The sequence below is a fragment of the Chenopodium album genome, chromosome 21 (assembly GCF_948465745.1).
Source record: "Chenopodium album chromosome 21, dcCheAlbu1.1, whole genome shotgun sequence".
In the NCBI taxonomy this organism is placed as follows: domain Eukaryota; kingdom Viridiplantae; phylum Streptophyta; class Magnoliopsida; order Caryophyllales; family Amaranthaceae; genus Chenopodium; species Chenopodium album.
In genome coordinates, this window is record NC_137854.1 from 9630068 (window position 1) to 9654216 (window position 24149).

Sequence of the window (24149 nt, forward strand, 5' to 3'; positions counted from 1 at the left end):
TTAATACTTGAACAAAAAGTCCACAACTATCATATCACTATTAATATAGTTAACATCAACCACACCACTACATAAGTCGACAAGATAGTCTTTCTTTTCAATTCTTAGTGGTCGGTTGAACATAGAAAATACCATTTCCTAGCACGTTCATGTGCGGATGTGCCCATGACTTTCCAATTTGATTAATTGATTATAGGAAGTTTCACTCGTTTAGGAGGCTTAGATAATCAACTTCTGCCATAATATAGGAAGTGCATGAATAGGAAAAACCATGGAAAGTCTCACTTCCCACAAAATGAAGAAACTTGGTCACCTAAGTCCCTCTAATTAAGTAAACCTTTCCATGGGACATTCTACTTCCCATGTCTAACCAAATAATACCTCAAAGAGTATGTATATATGGAAAATTTCTACTTATGAAATTTTACTTCCTAAGTTCAACCAAACGACACTTACTACTTTACTAGTCAAGGTAATCTCTAAGGAGAAAGTTAGAGTAATTAAACTTTCAACACTTGGTTCGCCACAAATCAAAGCAATATGCTCCATGTTACCCAAACTTGGCTAAAAGTGTTAATCCATGGATAGCTAGGTGCAGCTTTATAAAACTTGTGCTAAATATTTGGATAAAAACAAAGCATTATTACCAATTTTGCACATTTACTACCTAAAATGGACACTCAAGATGAACCAGGAATATGAGTGAAATTTAGCTTATACTCTATTTCAGAGCCAAATGGGCAAGTATAGTACCTTCCAAGTTGCATTTAACTTTGCTTGGACCCACAGCCTGGTAATCATGGGAACAGTTGCAATCCAATCAAGCATGTAACCTGGACATGAGAGGGATTTAAATTTCTAAACATGAAATTTTAGGATGCACCTATTGTTGAAGATTATGCCTAATATTCAGGAATAATAAGAATATAAGTGCCAGATATGGGAAACAAGAGTAGGCAAGTACAATCATACATTTACTAGGCGAAAGTGCATTAAGGGACATGCATGCTGGTAGCTGTCATGACTTGAAACCCAAATTGAGAATGATTAACCTACTTAACACGAACCCGCACGGTAAAGTGAAGACAATAAGAGCCAAAACCTAAATCTGATAGTAACTCGTAATCTATTGAATATAGATTCACATGGGTACTTCTAAAAGGCCAGTTCTAATTTCCACAATCAGGTGATAAATAGCTGTCATGGTGTTTAATGTAATTAAAGTGACTGAAAACAGATTCCGCGGAAAACAGTCCTGGCATTCTATGCTTCAAAATGTAGCATCAAATATACTTTTTCTGTCCGACATTAACAGCCATGTTGATAGTTTAATTTGAATCATAAGCATGTTGATTAATGACTAAATGCGAACGGAGGGAAAAATAGAGACTAGACCTCGGTCGTGTCCTCGGGTACCTATTTGCTGGCTGCACATAGAATATGATGAACTTTGTTAAATAAATTAATAAAGGTGACCATAACAATAGTAATAATAATAAAGTATACAAATTGGGAAATGATATGATTAAATGTGGAGCTTTATAGACTATCGACCCCTTAATGGTAGGCAGCTTTCTCTTTAGGCTTTCTTTTTAATTAGGTGAGTGCTGTCTAAAGGCTCAGGTTGAAAGGTAAACAAAAGCAGAATCTTGGTCAGGAATTCTTTTGTCCTCTTTTTCATGTATAAATCAACCTTTAGTTAAACCAAAAACATCCCTTTCACCCCCTTGTGAAGAAGGGAGCCAAAATACATGAAAACAGTGAGAGGTGATGGATCTGGCTTCTAGTGGAAAACAAATTAGCTCGTTACTTCATCATGGCAAAGAATCAACACTGTGTAACACGGGCCTTTCAGTTCACCTAAATACCCGTGTATAATAGTTGACATTCAATGAGAACAAAGATACTTGGACACATCAAGTTTGCCCAAAAAGATGCAATTGGAAAATGAAGGGAGTCTAAATGTCTAATGCCTTGAGATGTATCCATGTAACAACCTTCATCCGGAGACTGGGAATCCAAATTACATTGATATGGTAATTACAGGTACATCAAACAAAAATATGTCATGATAAGAAAAGAAGTGAAGAAAAAAAAAAAAAAAAAAAAAAGAGAGAGAGAGAAAAAGAACTTACAGTACTATAGCATATTTTCTGGAAAACACCATTGTGATTTACAGCAATTGATACCATAAAAAAAAAAAAAAAAAATGCTTTGTAATTCCAAAACCTCTAATGTAAATTTGGGTGTACCTAGAGTTAGATACACGTTAGCTAATTCTTGTTCAACTAAAGATTTTGAAAAAAAATAAAAAAGCAAAAAAACACACCTTTAGGGGCACCGTAGTGCATATAAGTTTTTTTTACTATATCTCATACTACTTTGATTTTTTTTTTTTTTTAATTAAAAAGACTAAAGATCAATTAGCATACACTATATACCCAAGATTCCATTTTTCAATACACCTAAAATGAGCAAAAAATTACTAATTTCCCCCTTAGGCCAATGCAGGACTGAAAGATGAAATGCCTAAATGACAGGGAAAAAAAAAAAACAGAACGATAACCATCAGCTAAGAGCACACTTGACTAAAACTTAAGGGAAAAAGTAGGATGCCTTTCTCTGGCTAGAATAATCTTACTCCACTAATGAGCATCTTCATCATACTAGAGATACCAACTCAAAAAGATGGTAAATTTCCTAGTAGATTAGGAATGCTATCTGTATACATGACTTCTTAAGGGATATGCATGTTGGATACACACTAGCAAATAGCAATCAACACCAATCATTTCAGTCAAACAACATGCCTATGGCCAAGTAGACCAAAAAGATCAGCCTATTTTCCCCTCATCTTCTATTGCACAAAAAGTAAAAAAAAAATGCTACATAGAAATTCTGGTCCATTCCATGATTATCTTTTACATTGCACTGAAGCCCTAATTTAACCCCCGATTTTTACAATTTTGGCTTTTATAAGGGCTATCTTCCAACATTAAGGTTGTCTGTGTGCAGCAGTTGAAAAACTAACTTCTAATCGACCTCAATGAACAATGTCATCACCTTCTTTACCCTTTCTACTAGATGTACATCTTGATTTGTTTGATCATTATCATTATAACATATCCTAGGGGGGGGGGGGGGGGGGGGGGGGGGGGGGGTAATACAGTAATCCTAATGGCAAAACAGAAAACTGTGTACTAGTTGCCCATTCTACTGACACCCTCTTTACATAATCTACCACTTAACATTCTTGTTAACCCCTCTGACTATCAAAAAGACAGATAATACAAAAAATAGTACGTACAGATATCTACAAGAAATATGCAAAAATTAGCACCCTTATCGCTCAAAGTGCAAATTATGAAGCCTCAAGCTGATTCAAGTTGGATTCTATTACTTATGAAACTAGACTATGGGCAAAGGATAATCATGTTAATTAGCCTTCCCTGCAACTCCACAAAATAAAGGTTAACGTATAAACATCCATATATTAGTCAACCGTGCAGCCAATTTAACATCAAAGAAAAAAGCTTTCAAGTCTGGTACTACCTTTATATGATAGTCGAACCCTGCTTGTAAAATAAAATAAGAAAAAAGTTTCCTAAATTCGCAACTTCAAATACACATCAGCCAATTTTTTATATATATATATATTTAGAACAAGGAAGTTAAAATGTCCTTTTTTCACAATAACATGATCACCTTAATGACCATAACCATCAGGTTCAAAAGAAATGACATCATAGCCATAGCTGCAAGTTACATTACAAATTTTGGTATGAACTTGTTGAACACTTTTGGCCCTAAGGAATTAAGACACGCTGAGCTATACTAGGAGAGATTTCTTCTTGTGCAAGACTGAGAGAATTAGCCTTTCATAATCACTTTATCCCGGCCTCTGTTTACAAGGGCCAGGAGGTAATGATAATATTAAGCCAATGGCAGGTAATAAATCTCAGAAAAAACAAAAGGCAATGCCTTAACATTTTTGTAAGAGGATAACTTTAATGTCATTGGACAGGAAGTGTCTTTTTCTAAGGATTTTAGCCTAAACATTTTTTTCTTCTTATGTTAAGAACATACAGAATGGCCTTAATGGGGCCAAGAGTTGTCTTGGACCCTTGGGCCACCAACTATCTTTATGAACATTGCCCTAGAGGCCCAGACTCTATCTTCAAAATCTTAATCTAAAAATGAAAGACCTCCAATGCCTTCAAAGAACAGATTGCCTTGCAATTAAGCCTAAGTATCAGGTGAAGAAACTAAAGGGTTGAAGGACAAGCAATAGCAGGAATATGAACAGATATTCATTCTTATCATGCATGAGCATGACTTAGCTTCATTATAAGAGGCCTCTTTTAAATCATACAGCAAACTATTATTGTTTTTGTAGAACTATGTTTAGTCATAAAATTAAGTTTATCATTACTGTACTCAGAATTACTCTACATAACTTGAGCAGATTATATTAATTTTACATTAAAAAAATAATTACAATCGAATCAAGAACCTCAAAAAGAGAGGGATTACTAGTCCACCAGATTTAAAAAATTAACTTTGGTTTAAAAATTTTGAAATTCCAAACAAGTGTTGCATCTGGAAGGGGCACATTAAGAAATTTTACATGAGTGTGCACCTAAGAGAAGCTGAAAACCACTGTCTACTCTGTAAAGATGCCAAAAATCAAATCACGAATTGCCGCATCATTCTTCTCCCACCAAAGCACCAACATAACAGCAATAAATCAAAACTGTATACAGAAAATTGACGCCCCTTACATTGCTCAAAGTTTTTATACTGCACCTGAGAATGACCAAAACAGTAACAGGGACAACCCAGCTAACAACCTCCCCCCACTAAAAGCCTATGTATGAGACTCTGAGGGGCACCGTCCATAAAAACGAGGCTAGGGCCTCTCCATTAGCATAGCACAAGAAGTCAAGAATACATAAGGAGATAACATGTAGCCTTCAAGCCAGCTAATTCTCACAAGTATTAAGTTTCTTCGAACTCACACACTCTAACATGCTTTGGAGCTGTAAGGCATGTAACCTTTCTCATAATGGTGGATATAGAAAAGGTTGTGAGTTAAGAATTGGCTATAAAAGGAACAAGTAGATAACCTGAAGAATTAGCTATCAGATTTGTGTGCTCCTATCCATCTCCTGCTCAAAAAAAATCCTCCTAAACCCAAAAAACCCACAAGTGCCACTACTTCCCACATAAAAAGATAAAATAGGAGAATGGTGAACAGTAGAAACCAGTAGAAGTGATGATAAATACACTAAAATTTGGACTTTTGCTCAAAAACCCTCCCTAAATAATGCAACCCTTCATTGTCCACCTTGTAATTTGACCAAGAAAAAAATTCACACCAATAGTCCAATACTAGTGATTTATCATGTCCACTAATCACATAGTTGTGCCAACTCCAATTTACACTATGCCAATAACCGGGATCTTTTGTGTAAAATACTAAAACTCCATAACCATCTTTCAACTACAGAAAAGGTTTTAGATTCCACATTACCAAAACTAAAACCTCCTTCCTCAAAATTACAAATCATCTCCCAATTCATAAGGTGATACCTCTTACCATCTTCATTTGCCTTAGACCATAAATGATATTCATAATCATCTCAAAGATATTAGCCATAATAGGTTGAAAAGGGGGAGAATTGGTGAATATTAGAAAGGCAAGTCTAAATGAATGCTATAAACACCCCCACCCCCTGGAAAATTGGGGACAAACCCTTTTCCACCCAAATTCCTAACAACCTTCTTCACAACCAATGCCCAAAATGATGCCTACAAGATATATAACCCAAAGGAAGAGCAAAGTATATACAGACAACAGACAATCATAGTCTGCAGAAACTCCCTTGGAATAGCTTAGCTTCTATGTGCAATTGGACCATTTTACACCCTCCTTCAAGTAGTCAGATCTCCCTAATAGCTTTACGTGAAAATACAATAATTTCTAAAACCATAACCAAGGTTAGCTCTCCCTAGTAAGCAACTTGAATCGTCAAATAATTTAAGCTAAAACTGACGATGATAATATGATATACTAGCCAAGCAAAGCGAGCAAAGATCAACACCTAAACTAAATGTCATGGGTTCACAAAGATCTTTTTTGAGGACATGGAGGACTACACATTAATTACCTCATTCCAAACACAATACCGGTATCCCTATCAAATCTATACCAAATTTGAAACAGCATTTTTCAAGTTACCTAAAAATCTTTTAAAAAAGAAAACATATATAACATGATGATTAATTATATCCAAATGATCTCCACATCCTACATACCTAAGTAACCATCATCAATATTTTGAAATTGTTTGCATTTTCCTTGCATATCACTCAATATCTAAAACTTACATAGGTTTTAAGACAACATATAATGTTCAAACGTGGGAACAACAACAGTAATGATAATGATAATAATAATCCCTCTGACAATAATAAGTTTCAACTATCTAAATTCTTTCTACTTAAGATACCATCATTGTCCAAAACTGATTATCTAATGCTTTCAGCTCTCAAATACTCTCATCTCTCGAAAGTTTTCAGCAATTTAATCAACTAATTTTACGAAACATTTTATACTAATCAGCGTCTAAAACTCAAGTTTTAATTGGTTTTTTTTCCAACCACAACATCCAAAACCATTACTGCATTTAATACTACTAAGAATCAACCACTTGATCATCGCATGTAACTATCAAATTCTTTAGTGCTATGATGTCACAAACTCGAAGCCGACACATTCAATAAAAAAGAACAAATGCAGCAAAATTCTAGCGAAAAAACCAACAAAAATACTCGCTCAAAGTTCAATGTTGCCTCCAATCACCTAATTCTACTTTTGAAATTGAAAATTTAAAAAAAAAAAAAAAATTGCGAGATGAAATACACTTATGAAATCGAAAGTAAATCGGTTTTCCAGCATAATCGTGAGCTACAGAATCCAAATTACAAATAACTCAACGAAATTCAATGAAATATACCAAAAATCGTCACCAAAATTCCAGAAAATTCAAGTAAGAAATCAAAATTCAGCAGAAACATGATGCTGATGAGAATTCAAACAGAACGAAATTATAGCGAGAACAAAAACAAAGTTAAAATTGACATGCATAATTATAATTTGTGAAGCACAAAAATGGAGGAGTAACATTGAAGAAAATTGAGTAAAATGTGAAGAACCTGAGGATGAGAGAGACGTAATGAATTTGCAGAAGAGCGAGCTTTCGAGCTCCATTTCGCTGACTCGTTTGCGTTCGTATGAAACAGTAGCAGATGAGAGAGAGAATTGAAGCGTGGTGAAAACGGTGAGGGAGGAAGACTGGGAGACCGTAGGAAGCTTATTAAGGTTTTGAATTTTGATTATAGACGAGAGGAGGGAAATAACATGAGGTTTTCCATTTACGGTACTCCCTTGGTTTCTAAACTATTTTTATGAATTCTAACTAAATAATTCCCGAATAAATGCAAAGTTTATCTAATAATGGGAAAAACTTAAAAGAATCAAGAATCCGTTCAAGTGCGAAAAAAAAATAGAAAAAACTAAAAAAACTATAGTAGTGATCTTGTCTCAAAATAGGAAACGTTTCAAGTACGTACTTCAGAAGTTTAGACGAAGACAACGAGTCAAATGATGCAAGAATTTAAGAACGAGGGGAGTATATATATAATTTTGGGTCATATTGAGATACAAAATTAAGATAATGTTGGAACTGATTAGTGCTTCACAGAAATACTTTGTTTGGAATTGATTAGTTTCTACGATGTAATTAAGTCCTACTATACATTGGCAGAAAGCTAGACAAACTCTTAGAGCTTATACCGCAATAGGATACAAATTAAGCATATAGCATCCGCAGAAACTTAGAGCGATCACCTATGAGCATTACTAAGTACTTCAGCTCTCCAGGCACATTGTCTATGTAGAACCCCAAAAGGCTCCTCAGCATACTATATAAGTATATAGTGGGTGAATATTTCCAATTGCATAATCAAGCTTGCAGACCATTAAGAGACCAGAATTTAGTCACGATGATAGATCAAGTAAAAAAATTCTTCCAGTTATATAGCCAGATAGGCAATGGATGCAGTTCCACATAATAGCCCAGCTCCAGCTGCATTTGGCCTGGAAAAATAGACGACTCTGAGTTAGGATACTGCCTGGACCATGAACCAGTCAGTACAAGTTTCCATCTCATGTGCCAAAAGTTTCTTCCATGAGCCAGGTCCATTTTTATGGCAAAGGGCTGTAGAACCATCTTCATCTTTCAGCATTAAGCTTGACTACTTATAATAATACACAAATTCAGTATGACACCCCTAACCTACAACCTTGTATCAAATGAGCCAAAAGGTCTCGAAAAAGCTTCGTTTTTGCCACTTCTATAGTAGCAAGGAGCTGCAGAATTCAAATGAATAACTTATTTGTTTTTTCCTTTAACTTTTGGGGAGGGGGTGGTTGATGGCTTTAGTGAAGAAAACAAGAGAATGGGGATACACTTACCATCAATATTGGTCCTCCAACAGCAGATTCTGCCTACATCAGAACACCTCCTAGTAGCAGCCCTTGACTGAGAGAATTGGAAAAGGCACTACAGTTTCAAAGCATGCATTAAACAGGGGTTTTCAACTCACAAGTTTCATCACCGGAAAGGTGAGAGATGAAACAATCAAAATTTTCAACGACTTTGTAGCATAAGCTGGAAATTCAAGTCGTTCAGCACTTTGAAGGCATTCAGTGCACAATGATGTATACAAGAAAGTAAGCACATAATGCTGTATTGACGCCAAAAAAATTAATAAGTATTTGCAGAGTCGAAATACTTCCGAAATTTCTGCATAAGCCAAATATGAGTTAACCACACAGAAAGATAAAGTGCAATATTTAGGTTCTTCAACTAATAAGAATCATCTTTAACATCATAGTAATATTAGGCCAAGCCAAAGTCATTCAGAAATGTAAACATAACTACATATCATAACATTTTTAAAGGACATATAAAGACCTGTTGGAGAACCCGAGTGAGCAGCATATAATTGCTAAATGCTAAGAGTTTCAAGCTACAAGGTTCCAGTCCATTTGGGTCAAAAAAATGACTGAGAAACTATTTTAAGGTCTGCACTTCAAAGACTGATTGGGGGAGAGCCCAGTAACGATCAAATTTAATGTGCAAATACCTTTAAGAAGGTAAGTTTTAGCAACCTAAACTGCCTTTAAAGTAGCCAAATATGAAATAATCCAGTCTCCTCCCACTGTTGCTTTCCTTTCTAAAACATCATCTATGTCTCTCAAGTACTATAAAACTTCGCAAGACATTTAGCTTTTTCAGAAAATAGTAGTGTTGCAAAAACAATCTCTAGTTAATACTCTTCTAGCAACCATTGAAAACAGACTAATAACAATGTCAGATTATCAGTCTACTATCAGAATATCATCACATATAAACGAAAACTTACCATCAATCAAGTGCATTAGAATCTTTTGATGCATTATTTTTCCCTCTCTTGTACCGAGCAACGTGTTCATGATACTCTTCCAGCTCCTTTTCCAACTTTTCGATGAATTGACTTGTATGCTCAAGGGACTGTTCATACTGATACTTATCCAAGGCCTAAAAAGAAATAATGTATTAAAGGTATGATAGAATAGACACTTTAACAAAAACCATTTATAAACAAGGGAATTTACCACACCAAACAGCATTAGAATGTAAAATCACCTTTGCCTTTGACAGTGTATCAGGAGGAGACATAACATCTGGCTGCACATAATTTTTTCCCCGGTAAAAAATTATAGTGTTGTCAGGCTTTATGTCAATAACAATACCTTTGCTCAGTCGGACAAGCTCTTCTGCAATTTCATGAACCTGCCCAGGCTTACAAGGTTTGCAAACAACCTTAACTGTTTCATGCTTTTTCCAATGCAAATGCATATTAAGCACAACTCCCCCAAAGACTCCTCGTCTCCCTACAGGAACATAATTCTTCTTTTTCTCACCAGTGCGTTTCAAATAAAATTTCTCTTCCTCAGTTAAACTTTCAGGATCATGTGTTTCAGCTGGAGCCTTAGGTAACTCAAATTTTCTCAACTTCTCAATCAGCCAAGCTTCCTTTCGCTTTGCCTAGGAGAGAACAGAAATGCATTAAAACATTGTGCAACGTAAATTGCACTATATCATCTATATGCATGCCAAGGCATCACAGTCAATATTATAACCTTTCCCCATTAACATTGCATTATTCTTCCAATTGGAGGTCATTTCCAATCTTTCTCGTCATTTGTGGATGGAATTTTATCTGAGATTAAGGTGCACATGGCACAGATTGTGGGATAGAAACCAGAAATTTTAGTTTATAGCACAGCACCATGTGGTGCCGCCATATCAAAGTTGAAAAGAATACAAAAGTTGAGACTTGAGACAATGCGAAAAGGCACCACCTTTCCTCTGTCTTGTTTTTCAGAAACCAGAAATGGCAAGGGTTGAGTTCTATAGCTTTTAGTACAATGTACAACCAGAGAGTACTAGAGACTAATATTAAAGTTGACAAAATTTAGTTAAAAATTCAAAAACAGCCATATTAATATGATGGGGAAAATGTAATATCATTTTCGGATCAAATCATCACATTGCTAATTGTGTCAATCATGCAAAGGTTAAACGATGCATAAATAGACCTGGTAAATTAACAAAAGGAATTATACACTCCTCCTAGAAGTATAATAGCAATGAACATATAGCTACTAAATCACAATATATACTTAAGAATCAAAATATATAATAGAAAGCAATGCTACCTTTCCCAGTTTATATCTAATCCTAACTTCAGGATTCGACGATTTCATCTTCTTCTTCGCCATAAGCCGGTATAACCTCAATTCATTCACCTTAGCCTTTTTTGACTTCTTTTTCTTTTTCACCATCATCCCCTTTCCTTCTTGCGCAGCAACCCTAGTATCACCCTTATGACAAGGCGAATCGCCGAAAGAAAACCTAACAACACCATTATCATCCTTTACACCAACAACAGATGCATTGCTCAACTGCCTAACACTCAACAATCTAGTAACACCCTCAGAACTCCAGTTTACATTAGATCCCAATGACTTATTAAAGATACCCTTTGATTGGTATTGCAAATAAGTATGAAAATTTGACGAATAATGAGATAAATTGTTCGTTTGTGAAGAACCCCTGCATCAAAATCAAAACTTTGAACCCTCAATTTTTTGAAATATTCGCGAAAATCAATCAATATACTAGCTAATTGAGCCTAATTGTTGATAATACTACTAGAAATTGAAAGCATAATGATGAATTAATCCATAGAAATAAAAAGGAAGAAACTTAAAAATTGGGAAAATCAATACGAACCGTAGAATGGAATAAAAATGGAGTGAATTGAAGATAGTGCGCTTAGTTGTTCTACAGAGTGCCTGCATCATCATTTGGGCTCCCATTTTACGCCGTTCAGAGGCTAGAGTGTTGAGTTGCTTGCCCCTTCTCCTTTGTCAAAAGAAGTGGTAATCGGGTTGCTCATGAACTAGCTAAACTTTGTTCTTGAGACCCTCAGAGTATGATGGAAGAGGTGCTCATGGTATTTTTGATGTTGCAATGGCTGATTTAAGCCTCTTGATTGATTAATAAAATGTTGTGCTCGTTTCCCGTCAACAAAACATATAACAAGTGGGTGAAAGGATTAACGAATGTGATAGATAGTTTGTGATTAACGACAATTAACAATAACGAGCACGGAAAACAAATAATAAACAAGACAAGGAGACTTTACCGTGAAAAATCCATAAACTGAGAGAAAAACCCACCAATCCACTATAGTGTAATACTTTGATAAAGAACAATTTAGTTTATATGCTTTCAAATTACCATGAAAGCTCACACCTCAAGCTCATTTTTTCCAACTTTCCAAATTACCATTAACATTTGAGACACTCTCTCTCTACATCTTTCCCTTCATCTTATTATTACCCTTACAATAACTAAACATGAGTATATATAGTGCAAGGCAAAAAAAAGTTATCCTACATTCAAGATTAAAACATGTAGCAAAGGGGAAAAACAGTCCGCAAAACAGAGCCCAGCAAGCCCGGCCGACCGAACTTCTTAGTAGTTTGGGTACCATAACAGGTTCGACCAAACGTCCCTGCAGTTCGGTCGAACTTCAAGTCAGTGACTTTGCAGCATGATATCTCTTCGTAAAACGGTCATAACTTCCTCAATTCTTGACCAAATCGAGCTTTATAACCAATCGTTAGAAAGATCTTGAGACGAGATATCACCTCCAACTTGAATCATCTCAATATCATTTCTAAATCTTGACATATGCTCATTTGAAATCAGCTCTTGCCTTTCATTGTTGCTTTGCACCAAGCAATCAATCCATAGCTTAACTCCAAAGCTATGCACCCTTATGCCTTCTTGAATCGTTCTCCATACTTCTCAAACCATAGTAGGTTCTTTTAAAATCTCAAATATGAAAATTTTATAATATTCTCAAAAAGAAAAAGAAAAAAAAAAGAAAAAAAAAAAAAAAAAAAAACTATTACACCTTTATTTTTGGAAAACCTAATCCCTCAATAGTTTATTATTTGCTTTATTTTTCCATGGGCAGAGTTTTTGAAGAAATTGTAGAAAGTAAAGATGACATTGGGCCAGACTGGGCCACCTTTATTTGGGAGAAGCATGATAAAGCATGGGACGACCTAGCCCAACACGATAAAGCACACAAAAGTCAATGAAATTTTGCTAAAGCACACAAGCTCAGCATGGTGGCAAGTGAGCCTAGGTCGTGCATGGGCCAACCTTTAAAATTTCAGCCTGACGCGACACGTAACTTGTGGACCAAGCCTAACTAACCCAAAGCACATGGATCCGGCACTAAGTTACGTTAATCTTAATAAAAGATGCAAAATTGAAATCATTTCCATTATTATGCCAATTAATCAAAGCACAAATTAAATTTTGGACACTAATTTGATTTCGTTGAAAAATAAATACTACTACCTCCGTTTCTTTTTAGTTGACAAGTTTTGACCAAATTTTGTGCTCTATACGTAATGAAAAATATAGTCATGTGGGATCTTGTTAGATTCGTTACGTTATATACTTTCAAAGTACCAACTTTTCATAATTTTTGCTTATCGATAATAAAATATATTAATGATTGAATAAGTGCATTGGCAAACGTGACTAAAGAAACGTGTCAACTAAAAAGAAACGGAGGAAGTAGTAATTAAACTATTCTCTTCCCATCCCAAAGCACTACAAATACAAAGTATTTCTATGTATCACGCGCAAAAAAAAGGCTAGTGAATGCGTAACCAAGCCCGAAACTCAATGTGATTAATTTTCCATACCAACCATTTTTGTCAATTTGTGATGACCATTCTGTATAACGAGAATCCAAAGACCCATGTATGTTACTCCTTTTCAAGTTAAGAGCATTGTCATGCTTTTACAGTTATACTATTAACAGAGTTTACAGTTATACTATTAACAGAGTGCCTATACGAGTTGCAATCTGCTTGTGCGAAACGACGGTATTACATAAACCTGTCAAAAGATTCAAGCCTGAAAAAAGACTTTATACCGAAATACAATAACATGGATTGCACCTTACATTCTCTTTTTTTAATGCTGCTTGTAAAACTATGTATGCTACAACAATACATCCTTGAGCAGATACAAGAGTTCTCCAAATACAAGGAAAACCAGTTGCTCAAAAGAAAATTTAGAAGTATCTATAGCTTTACATCAACATCACAGTCATGAATATTTCATGACATCATTCATACATTATAAATATCACAGCAAAATAAATAAAAAATCTACTCTACAAAAATCAGCTCCTGCAAAAGCACTAGCATAGTAAACATAAGATTTTTTTTTTCCTTGGTTGTTTCCACAATTTATGATTTTTTTTTTTTAAACGTTTTTGGTGACAAATGCAAATGTTTCATGTTAATGAGGATGAATAGTTAATCTTCCTAATGACAATAAAGTTTGATGACAGAATTAGCACCAGCAGTAAATAACCAGGGTTGCCTAGGATGAAACTTGCAATCCAGAATGCCTGCAAATACAAAGATAGAGAACGAAAAGAAGAAAAAAAAAATGTAAGCAAGGCATCAGCAGAAATTAGAATTCCTGAAACCATATAACATTTAAAGTGCAAAGAAGAGAAGCAGGCATATGCATTAAATCAATTAGTTTTCAATTTTGCTTCTCATTTACCAAAACCCCTCTTCCTATAGGATAGTAAAAATAAAAATGCCATGATATAATTTTGAACTCTGTACTGTATAACTCAACTAAATCTATAGGAAAGCAAAACGGAGTAAATATGACTTAACTCACTTAAGAGCATGTAGAGATAGACGGGTGTGTGCTTGTTTATTCGCTTAAATTTTGTAAGGAAATAAGCAGATATTTAACATGTGACATCATCATTACCAATAACATTAGCATTACATTACAAGCATGCAAAGCCACAACAAAATTGCCAGCTTTTTTTCTTGGCCAGGAAATAAAATACAGAAGCAGTTTAACCTTCAGCAAGAAAATAAAGAAAGAAAAGACAAAAGCCACAACAAAAAAAAAAAAAAAAAAAGCCAGCTTTTTCTCTTGGCTAGGAAATAGAATACAGAACCTTCAGCAAGAAAATAAAGAAAGAAAAGACAAGTTTTGACCTTTACCTGTTTTCTCGTTGAGAATTCGCAGCGGAACAATGAGAGGATTCTGGTTTAAGTCCGAATAAACCATGCCATGGAAAACATATGCTTTACCATCCTCCGAACATGAAGCGAATAAAGGATATGAGCGGTGAAATGACACATTTGTGATATCCTTTTTGTGAATCCTGAAAAGAAAACCATTGAACAGGTGAAATCAGTATGTCAAGTTTTTCTAAAAGCAGTAGAAAATGACTTCAAGGAGAAAATTCCCAAAGAAGCTCCAAAAGAACAAAGTCCCTTCAACCCCCTTTTCCCAGCCAACTAACCCACCAAGATGCCTTGTAGAAAAAGGATAATGAAACAGAAACAGATAAACAAACATAGAGATTGCCCTGTATGAATTCTTCACAGCTTATAGATCATACTAAGTTTTGATTATTGCACTTTATTCCTCTTTATTACAATATTACCACTTTTGGAAGCTAAAAACCAATTACATAATCCATGAGGACTCCTAATATCAAGGCAGCCCACAGTATAAAGCAAACGCAATAAAAATGACACCAGAGATGGGCAATTCAAAATCAATGTCAACCAGATTAAGCCAAGAGGATAGGAAGCCTTTAAAAAGAGAGAACATACTTCAGGTTTGCATAAGGTTTTACGGAGGAGAGATCCATGTCAAACCAACACAACTTTCCTTCTCTACTCCCGATAATCACATTATCGCCTGCAAATAGTTATAACAAAAAATTTAGATAATAGCACATGTACAACTACAGAATTAGAACTATGTTAAAAAATGAGCAAAGAATGGATTGTTACCACCGGGATGTACTGCAATGCATGAAACTTCACGCAGCCCTGTATCAATTTTTTTGATCATTTTTTCCTTGAGTAAATCATACACACGAACATTTTTCTTGGTTGAGATAAAGAAAATGGAACGAACTGGATGAAAAGCCGTAGAGACTGGAAGTCCATGCAACTTGAAAGGGATTCTCTGACTTCCTTTTCTAGACAGCTGGTGTATCATTATCGCTCGAGATTCACGTAAAAAAAATGTTAAGAAAATTCATGGGCAAACAAGTAACAGTGAACATTATATTTAGCATTGTTGAAGATACTCAAGTGTGCCCAGTCTTATTTCCCACAAAGAAAGCCAAGCAGTCAGGTAAAATTATAACCAAAGTCTATTAAAACTTCAAATTTTAACCAAATGTAAATCAGATAATCAACTCGAATAAAGGACCTAGAGCGTATGAAGCCAATTTTTAAGACAAGGTTTTTATTAGTAATCCCGCTTCACTTTTTTTTTAGCCACTAGTTCAACAGAAGGATAGTGTGTAATAATACATGGAATTTTTTTACTGGATTAATTATATCAGGTGAAAAAATGATGAGTATAACTGGATGAAACATATAAAATTACAACCTCATACAAAGCTTAATCTGCAGTAAGACAGTAAAGGATACATCTACAACTGACCAACAACAATTAAGATGATAGTAGCAGCATCTACTAGGATCATCACCCAAAATAAAGCCCCAGGCCCCAACACATTAATAATAAAGAGCCAAGAGCATCTGTTAGGACTATCACAAAAAAATTGCTCCAGAAATTGAGAGGAACCAAAGATATTTCACTGCAACACACACACACACAACATGTAGAGCAAACAAGAGTTTCTCATAACTACAACAGTAACTAGTTAACTAATTCATATTATTTTATGATTGAATATTTAAAATCTAAAATCAGCTAAAGGAAAACAATAAAACAAAAGAAGAAATAAGGATATCTGCTGGTATCACTGTTGAGAGATAATCTCCTTTACGGTGCCATTCAATTGATGTCACGCTCTGTAAATCCAAAGACAATAAGCAGTTACACTCTGCACAAAATCACCTTGCTGCCTTTCACATACTTTATGCAGGATTATATAAGTACAAAATATGAAATTAGTACCTTAGGATGCTTCAATCTAAGACCACCTAATTTGTCATCAGACAGCCAGCTTACAATGGCAGCGTCACCTATATAATAATAAGTTAATAACATACAGATTGAAAAGGCAGATTTTATTTTATGAGAGGAGTTAAAGGGAAAGGGGGGCTAATCTTTACATAACCAGATATAACAGTAGCAAAAAAAATAAATAAATAAATAAAAATAAATAAAAAAAAAAACACTGACCCGATTCATCAGAAATTGTAGATTTCTGCATGTGCAAAAGATCTTTAAGTTTCCCCTGCTCTTCTTCACTCCCCAATCCAGTATCTAGAATAAGCACGTCTTGGTCCCTACAGACAGAAGTTTAGCCAATTGTTATGCAATTAAACAAGGAGAAAGCAAATTATTAGATAACTCAAAAGAACCATACACAGAGACGGCCAAAATTGGTAGATCTGGTGAAGGATTCCATGCAACTTGCCGGATAGAACTGCCAACTTCCCAGACACGGACACATCTTCCAGTAGCAACCTCCCAAACACGTACAGTACCATCAGTTGAACCTAAAAAAAAAACATTTAGCTTTAGACGGCATCATCATGAAATACAAATATGTGATGACTAGATGAACACGATAGCAAACCAGAAGCAATCCATTGCCCAGAAGAATCAGTTGAAATAGTGACAACAGCGTCACTGTGACCCTTGTACTCAATATAGCATGTTGTGGGATAAGGTCTAAGATCCTTGGGATCAGGCAACTTTTTTTTCAAGGATTCAGGATCAATATTAACCTGGAGACATTCAAATCAGAATAGATTCCCGTAAGGCCTTTAATTGTGTTCACAAGCACTATATATACAGTATACGTACAAAGACACAGAGTATGGTAAAAACTTCAGCTCAGAGAAAACAGCCAGTTTTTCTTTGCATCAAATGGCAAAAACTTACACGCTTTTTAATAACTCTAGGACACAGATACAGATCTAAACAGCGGGCAAATAATTCCTTGAGAAAATTGGCATATGCTGGGACACCTCTCAAAGATGTAAACCTAATAAAAAAAAGAAATGTAATAAATCCATCAGTTTACATCAAAATGAAGAGAAAACAATCTTTGAAAGTTAATATTTCATACTAGCAGACATGCTCATATGGAACATTAAAAATACCTCGTGGGAATAAATGTAGGTCTATCTTCCTCATACATTAGCTGATACGAATTAATCTCTTCTTGAGTTGGTATGTATTCCAAGGAAGGATTGTAAGCTTCCTCGTGACCTGAAAAGAATATAATTTGTTTGATGCCAAATTTTGGGACCCAAACCCAAAAGGGGAAGAGAGGGGAGTGGGAGGGACTCTCAGAATGAATTAGTCATACCAGGCAATTTTGCTTTTGGAGGAGGAATATAGGATAATCCTCTTGTTTTTCCTGATGAACTAGAATCATCACCCCATAATAGGTAGACCTTTTCCTTTTCTTTGGGTTTTTCAAATGTGATTCTTCCATCTCGGATTGCCCTTACATACTTTTTGATCTGCAGATTCACAATATAGCATAAGATAATTATAAAATCCACAAGCTTGTAATGAAACAATAAATTTAACCCCAAATGAGGACAGGCTGATGAAAATAGCCTACCAAAAGACACAGGGAACACATTAACACTAATGAGAAAGTATGAAAACCATTCTCAAAAAAATTAAATAAAGAGTAAAAGTTCCAGCGAGGCATACAATTTCAGCATACTTTTTAAGTATTTGCGCTAGATGTACAAAAGATAGCTTATTATCCTAACCCCTACCAAAAACATGTAGAAACATCTTCAAAAATTTTATCGGAAAACACTAACAAATTATTTTCACTTTTTAAGACCCTGTTTTTTCACCTTATTTTGTTGACCTTCAATTATTTTTATTGATTAATACTTATTTTAAGTGAACTGAACTTATTTTTGTTGAACTTAACTTATTTTTACTGAACTAATTTTTACTAAATATTATTTTAATAATAAGGTGAAGGGATCAAGGTCTAGCTTAAAGACACACATATCTCACAAAGTGACACTAATTTAAACTAGTTTTGAGTAATGGACTGATATTACTACTAAACTACCAATAATGCCCTTCCTTAGGTTAATCTATTACATTTTGCAGCTACACTCATAGCAGGGGCATTCTAAGGGGTTCAATTACATATTGTATAATGTCCACCGGAATTTGACAATCCTAGAAGACTCCATACATAATTTTTAATGTGTAATTATTTCAGCACCACAGAACAAAAAAAAAAAAAAAATTTAAAAAATGGTCCAATGACATCTAACCCTATATATAGAGATGAGAGATTCACTACTGCATGAAACTATAAAGTGCTCCACTTGACAGAATCTTTTTTAAAAAAGATTACCTTCTTGGCCTCTGATTTAGAGGGAATAAACCGTCTCTTTGGCTCTGGTGCATTTGACAGAGGATGGCCTTTACCTTCCCAGACAAACCAATCAACATATGGCTGCAGAGGAGATGTATTATGGTTATGAAAAGACCACAGCATATAACTCTAGTTGGCTAATAGTTACAATGCATTAGCATCATAGTATAACACAAATAAAATGAGCATGATACCTCATAAGGATTCACATCGGCATGTGGTGTCTTTCCTTTCAATATACGATTAATCATCTTGGTCTCTTTTTTCGTCAATTCCACTTCTTCGTCGTTGTATTCATCAATAAATCTCCGCCTACAATAATTACATGTTATAAGTCATGTTAAATAAATCCAACACTTTGCATAGATGAAGCATCACAAACATGCATGCATAGGATCACAACTTATCTTGCCCAAGATCAAAATTGAAGCATTCCTCAAACTCTATTCATCCCAAACTTTGGACTGGCCCACGCATTAATGATCTCAGAAATATTAAGAGCACAGCCAAAAAATTTTTAAAAAAATATTAAAAAAAATAAAAGTAAAAAGTCACCATGAAAGAAGCAAAAAGAAACTAAGATGTATATATAACTCAATATCTGGTAGTAACTAGCAAGTGACTCTCAAAGTCGGACTTATTGAATATATATGCTATTTAAATCTCTAAATCCCCCCACAAGAACTTGCAAAGTTACATGAAAAATATGATACAAGCTCAGAATTCCAGGAGGATGTTGAAACATGTTATAAGTAATGTTGTCACCATTCTTATATTAGTATACCGGAACAAAGCTCTTTGGTTCAATGCAATGGTTGACAATATAGCATGCGACCAATGTATGAATAAAGGTGTCTTAGGAAGAAAAAACAGAAAAAATAACCTATAAAACTCGAGGTTATTTTGCATGCTAGGTGTCTATACAGTGTAATTCCTAAAAAAATTTAATTACACATACAGGAAAATCTTTACTTGTATAACTGACGAAGGTAACAAGTGTCTACTAAAGTTTTTTATCACAAGCTAAGCGTCTATACGAGGACACCTATTATACTTTACTAATTTTTATCAAAAGCCAATCTTTAAAATTCGACAGCAGCAATCTTCCTTTTGAGGAAATGCTTGGTCTACTTTGAACAAAGAGGTTAAAAAAAGAAGGAAGATGATAAAAAGTTCCCTCTCCAACCCAGTTAACATTTCTGGCAACCAAAAAGCAATTGGTGGAAGCAGAACCTAGAGAGGGTCACCTCTCTCTTTAAACTAAATCCCAAAGGCTACATAAGTAAAATGAAAAAACCTTATTTAAAACTTTAATATCTCTTATAAATAATTTAGACAGGTATAGATAAAGATTGTTATGATTCTGGATTTATGCTTGGTCTTTTATTAATGGATGAACGTAATCGTATATCAAAATGCACCCCACCCCAAAAAAGTACTCCGTACATATTTTAAATTGAAATGTATTAAGGTATATGAAAATTTTAAAATTTATTACAAAACAAATGAAATATATATAGTTACTCCCATGTCCGAGTGTAGAATCCGACACGGGTACGTGAGGTGAAATGAAGAGTCCGAGTAACATAGGAGAATACCGAGTTATTGGTAATGTATATATTAAAGGCATGGAGAAATATAAAGTAATAAGTGTTTAAGCAAGGGTACATGTGAATTGAAGTATGAAAGACGATATTAGTTACCTAAAATGGGTAATAACTATTATACATAGTATAACGATAAACATTTAGTGGTACCATGTGTCGCATCTCATACAACTATAACAAAACATAAACATATTCCGTAACACACATGATGTCAACAAAGCGACATAAACGTTGCTCTCTAATTCTCTATCCAAGAGCAGACTTCAGGGTTAAAATTTTTGTATTCCACTAATTATATAAGAGAGATGAGCACCAAGCTCCAAATTCCAGCAAGTAATCGATTTGATATATACAAAGGTACTAATAATGGAGCATACATCTTTAAAGGAACATTTATAAAGCATAGAAAACAAACAAATGCCAAATTACCACCACCAGGAACGATTGCAAACATACCATGACTTCTTATCATCGACATTGGCGAGAAAAGCATCGAGTTTATCTTTCCGGTCCTTCTTCTTAATCTTCCTCCCAATAACATCATAACCAATGTGTTCCTCATCTTTGTAGAACTCCAATGGAACTTCTCCAATAGTATTTCGAGGAGCAACCTAACAATTAAAACAATCTTCAAACATCAAACTCGTGAATTAAATCCCAATGCCACTAAAATTAAGCTAATGCAATCTCCAAACCTCGTCTTCCGACGAATCGCTCTCTTCAGCCGAATGAAAAGAATCATTATCATCATCATCGCCGCCACTCGTATTCGCAACACCGCCCTTACGAGCTACAACGGTACTACTAGGCGAAGCACCCTCTGCATTAACTAATTCAACACCACATTCAAATTAAACGCAAAAGTACCAATCCTAAAATTCAAAATTTATAATTAATTAGCTTAATTTTAAGCAAGAATTTAGCTAATTACCATGTAATTCATCTCCAGAGGTTTCTTCCTCCTGGGAATAGTAATCCTTCCACCAAAAAAAAATCAAATTAAACATCAAAACTTGCAATAAAATCTCAAAAATCAAACTTATATAAAATTAAAAAGTAACTCACTGAATTTTGAGATAATTTTTCTGCTTCTTCTTCATCATCAGATAGTTTGATTTTCTGCAAACTACTTCTAACTTTTTTCTCCTTGGATTTTTTCTGAGATTTTTTACTCAATTTTTTCTCCTTATTTTTATCACTCCGCTTTTCCTTTAAATTATCCTGCTTCTCTTTCTTCTTCGTGTTCTTCTTAGTCGTCGCCATTGTTGCTTTCTTTCCGACCTTCAACTCCATTTTCTCAGTCTGCGAAAAAGCTGGGAGATGGGAATGGAGTTGAATTGAGTTAGGGTTTTTTTAGGGTTTATCAAATAATAATATGACGAAAGCGGAGAAAGGTTATTTTGATAAATTCCTTATTTTGGTTCTCTTTTCTTTTCTTTTTTTTTTTTTTTTTTTTAAAAAAAGGTTGGATGGATTTGTTCTTAAAGTGAAACGGGTCGAGGTAGCCATTGGACTGTTGATATTGGGATTGGTCCAATATTTGGGTTAATAATATACCCAAGATGAAAATTCCGTCTTAAATAATGTTTCATAAATTTTACCAAAACCATGCATTTTGGTAAAAAGAAAAACCAACAATGAAATGAAATTAATACTACAAGTAAAATAAGTTAAGATTAAAAAAATGTTGTTATCATACCATCAATTAAAAAAAATCCGGAAACTAGCATTAATATTGTGATCATATAGGATATTATTGTAATTTTACGAGTCTAGTACTAAGGGTCTGTTCACATTAGCTTAATTTCAATTCAGTTCAGTTCTATTCAATTCAGTTCAACTCCTAATTTCCTTCTCTCATGAAATATTTATTTCAACTCTATTCAGTTCAGCTCCTAATTTCCTATTCTCATAAAATATTCATTTCAGTTCTATTTAGTTCACTTCAGGTCAGTTAATAAATGTTAACAGGCCCTAAGAAATAGAATTAAAAAAAGAGATATTATTGTGATAATTTTAGAATCGTGAAAAAGATATATCTTCGACAACGTGATAAATTTTAGATACTTGAGATAAGTAGGGAATATTAAGGCTTGCTTACAGATGGCACTGGGTCATTCCGACATGGCCCAACATGAAAAAGCACGGCAGGCGCAGTGTAGGTCTGTCATATCACGTTATTGTGTGTGTTGGGTTGTGGCCGGGATGGGCCACCTTTATGTGGGAGAAGCACGATATGGCACGACATGACAAAACACGCTTAAATCAATGAAATTTTGCTTAGGCATGCAAGCCACACGACCTAGCACGATGGCATATGAGTTTGCGTTGTGCACGGGCCAACCTTTTGAAAATCTCGACTCAAACTGGCATGTAACTCTGTGGCTAGGCCTAACTAACCCCAAAGCACATGGGCCCGACACGAGGCACTACATAAAAGTCATCTTCAGGCTTGCTCTTCAAGTATTCCTATTGTCTATATACATTGTAATGTACCAATTATTATGAATGGGAATTACAAAGAAAATACAAATAGTTGTTATTGAGACCTGGTTTAACAATATCATATCAATGGTATGGTTGATTTTGAATATAATCCAAAGAGATATAACCAATAAGGAAGATCACAAAAGTATAAATAATTAACAATAATACAAGAAAATCATCAATATTAATTTAATCTAAAACGTGTGATCTAATCAATTATATATGTATGTTTAAACAAATGAAATCAAAATTAGTTTATTAATATTATGTAAGTATGAATATGGTTGATCTATTGATATAAAAATGGTTGATCTTTTGATAACTATAAAATGGATAATAATTATAAATGGTTGATAATTATAAGTTGATACTTGTTTAGTTGTTCGCTTTGATGTATGTACATAAATACTTGTAATGATAACTCTAAAAGGAGGGTAATTAGTGTAACATTAAAGAAAAGTTGTCAATATTGATGTTAGGTTGTCAATTCTCTCTAATCTAAACTTATAAACACTAAGTTAGGTGTTGTAATAAGAGTAAACAATCACATTAACTGTAATGTATGTTGTGTCAATCAATAGATCGAGTATTTCACATTTATACATGACTGATGTAGTCTTGTGGATCATCATTTATATTATATTTTTAATAAAAAGGAAAATATGTGTATTACTAAATTAGTTTTGAATGTTCATTACATGCATATCATCTTTTCCTTCCATTTGCTATGATATGCTATGTTTTATCCAATTAGGAAAATAGAAAGGTTAGATAACTCGTAATCACAAAGGCCATTTCATGTATAACGAAGGAGAAAAGTGTTAATATAAGAGAATTTTGTTGCATGATTCATCTTCTTCGTGCAATCTAGGTTATTAAAGAAGGAAGACAATCTCATGCTTATCCTACTCCACGTCTCCGACTCTGCATCATAACCAAAATTAA

At 34.4% G+C, this 24149-nt stretch overlaps 2 protein-coding genes across 4 annotated transcripts; both read right to left on the bottom strand.

Moving 5' to 3' along the window:
* Positions 1–7678: 7678 nt before the first annotated feature.
* On the bottom strand, positions 7679–12495 carry LOC145601963 (putative CRM domain-containing protein At3g25440, chloroplastic). 2 transcript variants are annotated; one of them, XM_081658055.1, is made up of 6 exons: positions 11409–12495; positions 10832–11228; positions 9756–10157; positions 9493–9647; positions 8540–8627; positions 7679–8161 (listed from the first exon to the last, which is right to left on the bottom strand). In XM_081658055.1, the coding sequence occupies exons 1-4, from the start codon at positions 11492–11494 to the stop codon at positions 9495–9497; spliced, it is 1038 nt and encodes a 345-aa protein (XP_081514181.1). In that variant the 5' UTR covers positions 11495–12495; the 3' UTR covers positions 7679–8161; positions 8540–8627; positions 9493–9494. The 2 variants fall into 2 exon arrangements, with proteins under 2 accessions (XP_081514181.1, XP_081514180.1); XM_081658054.1 differs by having other exon boundaries at positions 7679–8434.
* A 1275-nt stretch (positions 12496–13770) lies between these two features.
* On the bottom strand, positions 13771–22069 carry LOC145601149 (ribosome biogenesis protein BOP1 homolog). Of its 2 annotated transcripts, none has more exons than XM_081657101.1 (18): positions 21783–22069; positions 21649–21694; positions 21413–21537; positions 21174–21328; positions 19305–19422; positions 19090–19191; positions 18061–18217; positions 17852–17960; positions 17631–17733; positions 17323–17473; positions 17110–17242; positions 16923–17029; positions 16695–16762; positions 16528–16588; positions 15551–15778; positions 15368–15455; positions 14747–14910; positions 13771–14124 (listed from the first exon to the last, which is right to left on the bottom strand). In XM_081657101.1, the coding sequence occupies exons 1-18, from the start codon at positions 22008–22010 to the stop codon at positions 14039–14041; spliced, it is 2229 nt and encodes a 742-aa protein (XP_081513227.1). In that variant the 5' UTR covers positions 22011–22069; the 3' UTR covers positions 13771–14038. The 2 variants fall into 2 exon arrangements, with proteins under 2 accessions (XP_081513227.1, XP_081513226.1); XM_081657100.1 differs by having other exon boundaries at positions 21413–21546.
* Positions 22070–24149: the final 2080 nt, after the last annotated feature.